Source organism: Phaethon lepturus, unplaced genomic scaffold (genome assembly GCF_000687285.1).
Source record: "Phaethon lepturus isolate BGI_N335 unplaced genomic scaffold, ASM68728v1 scaffold134, whole genome shotgun sequence".
Lineage (NCBI taxonomy): Eukaryota > Metazoa > Chordata > Aves > Phaethontiformes > Phaethontidae > Phaethon > Phaethon lepturus.
Window position 1 is genome coordinate 22,730 of NW_010533702.1, and position 3,603 is coordinate 26,332.

Below are 3,603 nucleotides of genomic sequence, written 5' to 3' on the forward strand. Positions count from 1 at the left end.
TCTTGTTTCCATCCCTGAATCTTCCTACTTCTCCTCACACTTCCACAGTCTGCACTGCCAGTGCCACTATTTCTTTTTCACTCGCACAGAGGAAGGTGGTTGCAGGCAGAAGTTTCTGGCAAAGAAGATGATAGCTGCATTTCTAGGAGGTGTTTTCCACAGTGGGAAGTAGGAGGATAGGGAAAGTAGGTGGGGGAATGGAGAAAGAGAGAGAAGGGGGTGCTTGCCTTGCATTCTCGGGGAATGCAAAAGCTAAATGCAGCCCCTTGTCTTCACAAGGTAAGCAACCTGCTGGTGTTACGCAGTAAATGTTCAGGCACGCATGAAACGTTATGACAGCTGCCAGGTTCAGACTCAGCAAGTGCAAAGGTCATTTGCACACTCATAAAGAACTGCTCTTTGTAGGTACGTGTTTTTATTCTGAGTTATTAGTTCAGGTTGGAATATGTTTAAGATTAGGACAGATGCAAGTGAGGAGAAAAAAAACCCAGACTAGTTTGGTCTGCTTTTTCTTGAGGTGGCCCTCAAAACTTGTGTGTTACTGAATGTCGGGATGTTGGACCCACAGGAGTTAGGAAGCTTGAATTCTTGTTTGAATTTTATGGCTCTGACTCCCCTCTGCCAGTACGCAGCACAGCAAACACCACCCTGTTCTTATGTCTGTTCTCCTCTCTTATCCCTTAGAGTCAATAGTAACCAATTTTTTTTTCTCTTGTTCTACTTTTTTTAAAGGATGATTCCAGCTACAAGCAAAACCTTTGTTGTAAACAACCTTGTTTCTGGAACAGGCTATGACCTCTGTGTCCTGGCAATGTGGGATGACACAGCCACGACCCTTACTGCCACCAATATTGTGGGATGTGCCCAGTTCTTCACCAAAGAAGACTACCCTCAGTGCCAGTCGATGCACAGCCAGTTCCTGGGTGGGACCATGATTCTGATCATTGGAGGCATCATTGTGGCAACTCTGTTGGTATTCATCGTAATACTCATGGTCCGCTATAAGGTCTGCAACAATTCCCAGGGGAAGATGTCTAATGTCAGCAATGTCTACTCACAGACTAATGGAGCACAACCTGTTCAGAACGGAGTCTTGCCCCAGGTCAACCCCAAAGTGGTGGTGAGAAACGAACTTATGGAGTTTAACTGTCAGTCTGCACGGAGCAGCATCTCCTCTTCCTCCAGCTCTGCAAATAGCCACGAATGTGATGACTATAGCCTCCAAAGTGAACAGGGCACATTGTCCAGTAAGTGGAGGCCTCCTTCCAGGTCAAAACACAATATTGACCGGCTAATGGGAGCTTTTGCCTCCCTGGAACTGAAATGTCAGAAAAAGGAGGAGATGACAGACTCCAGAACTTCCACGGTGGCCCACCACTCGGACAAAGAGCCACTGCTGGGCCAACCAGAGTCAAAATTTCGCAGCCTCCTCATGCTGCCTCTGGAGGGCAAAACTAAACGTAGCCATTCTTTTGACATGGGGGACTTTGCCACATCTCAGTGTTGCACCTACCCAAAAAAGATAACAAACATTTGGACAAAGAGGAGCCTCTCAGTGAATGGCATGCTTTTGCAGTACGATGACAATGACCTAACAGGGGCGAAAGGGACTTTTGGGAGCTCAGAGTGGGTAATGGAAAGCACAGTGTAAATACGAGTGTCTCCCCCACCTCTTCTCCCCTTATGTGTTATAAAGTGTGGTTTGCTGCAGGGCCAAGCATTTGGAAAGAGAGGGGAGGAGACGTTTTCAGTTGTACTGGCCAAAAAGATAAGCAAATAAAATGAGTAACAGGGACATTAAAAGAGAAAGAAGGTCATGAAATGTGAATAGGCACGTATGGCACCATTCTTGTCTGGCCCCAACTAAACAATGCGTGAATGTGTCAAGGAATTTACTAGTTGTATTTAGCATTGCTTTCCAAAAGTTACTGAGGCTCTTGGTGATCCATCACACACAATTAAACAAGGAGGATGAAAAGGGGTTTAACAACAGAAATTTAATTTTAAAGGGTTTCTTTTTTTTTTTTAAAGGGCACCTCCTTCTTTTCTTAAAACCACAGTACTACACTTCTGTGGATATAAGACTGGGGCTAGGATGTATCTGGTTGTCACTGCAAGCAACTTTCTCAAAAGTGCAGTCAGGGCATCCACAGGGACAGATCAGAGCAAATTGTTCAGCATAATCTCATGGTGTTAACTGTGACATCTTGGAAAACAATACTTGTTGTTGAGTGGGCTTTTTGTCGGGATTTAATGATTTCTGTTTTGTTTTTCCTTGTTACTGCTTTTGGGTTGTTTTTTCCCCACAGCAGAAAGTATGTTTCGATGCTTTTTTTTTGTTCGTTTTCAGTCTCACCAAATCCCCCAGATGAAAAGAAGGATATGTACAAAGGTCAAATTTCTGATGTACTGTATAAACCACCTCCAATACCACCCCTTTATGTCCTAGGGAAAACTAAATCTAGGTGCTAATAAATTTTAAAAAAATCATCCTCTTTCTTCCATCTTCTTCATGGCCTCTGCTTGTCAATGCTCAAGGCAGATCGCAGCAGCTATTGATATCTGTAGGGGTGTTGCTATCAAAGATGGGAAAAACAGTAATCAAGCTTTCCTTTTAAAGGATAAAGAAAGGGAAAACAAAAATGGCTCCCATGAACTCTGCACATTATGAGTAACAATTGCTGCCAATTGCTTCTGGCAAAGGTCAAACTGTCAAGCCCGTTCAACTGACAAGTGCAGACTTTCACCCTATTGTGACAAAAGCTCTTTGGCTGTACAGTTGCTGGGACACGGCTTGACCGTATCAGTAGCATCACAAGAAATGTAAGTTTTTGTGTATTTCAGGGGATTGGGTATGTTCTTAATTAGCCACAGAAACTGAGTTAATTCGGGTGGCTCGGAGCAAGGGGTCTCCCATGTGTCCCCTGCATTACAGATAACCCTTCCCCAGCCCTGGTCTACTCCTGCCCCCCTGTCTCTCCCCCTCTTAAGGTACTTGTTAACTAAGAACAGGAGCTCTTTAGGGCTTGTAAACTGATTCTCAGATTTGGTTTTGGAGAGCATTGCTGTGGTTGTGGAAATGCACATGGCCCACCCAGCTGAATTCATTGTCCTTGATGACTTTACTGTGATTTCCAGCATCCTGGTGGTTACTGCAACTGTCCTTTCATTTGTTTATTTATTTGTTGGCTCCCAATGATCAGCTGCTGGGAACCCTTCTGAAATTGCACATTGTTACTATGATTTTGTAAAAGACATGTGGAGAAAGGGTGCAAGGCACAGAGAAAATAACACATGAAAAAACTCTATGTATTTTTTTTTAAAGGTGCAGAGATATATTGTGACATGGCTGTGTACTTGATCTTGTATTTGTCATGTTTCCTACTCGGAGTTTTAGAAAATTACATCCCTGTGATCAGAATATTTTTTCCTTTATTTTCTTTCTTTTTTTTTTTTTTTGCTACAAAATGTATAGTAAAAAACATTCTTGGGGAAAAGTACCTGCTTTTCATTTATTTGCTGTTCTGTGGTCTGCTTTCAAACCTAAGTAAGGAGCAGTAATTATTTTTTAAATTATCTTGAAAATTTAGATGTTTGCTTTCT

At 42.8% G+C, this 3,603-nt stretch overlaps 1 protein-coding gene across 1 annotated transcript; it reads left to right on the forward strand.

Moving 5' to 3' along the window:
- Positions 1–733: 733 nt before the first annotated feature.
- On the forward strand, positions 734–1,651 carry LOC104619388 (leucine-rich repeat and fibronectin type-III domain-containing protein 2-like). Its single transcript, XM_010285257.1, has one exon. The coding sequence runs from the start codon at positions 734–736 to the stop codon at positions 1,649–1,651; it is 918 nt and encodes a 305-aa protein (XP_010283559.1).
- Positions 1,652–3,603: the final 1,952 nt, after the last annotated feature.

Excerpts from the sequence above, each read along its gene's own strand:
- LOC104619388 (XM_010285257.1), top strand. The coding sequence starts at position 734 with ATGATTCCAGCTACAAGCAAAACCTTTGTTGTAAACAACCTTGTTTCT.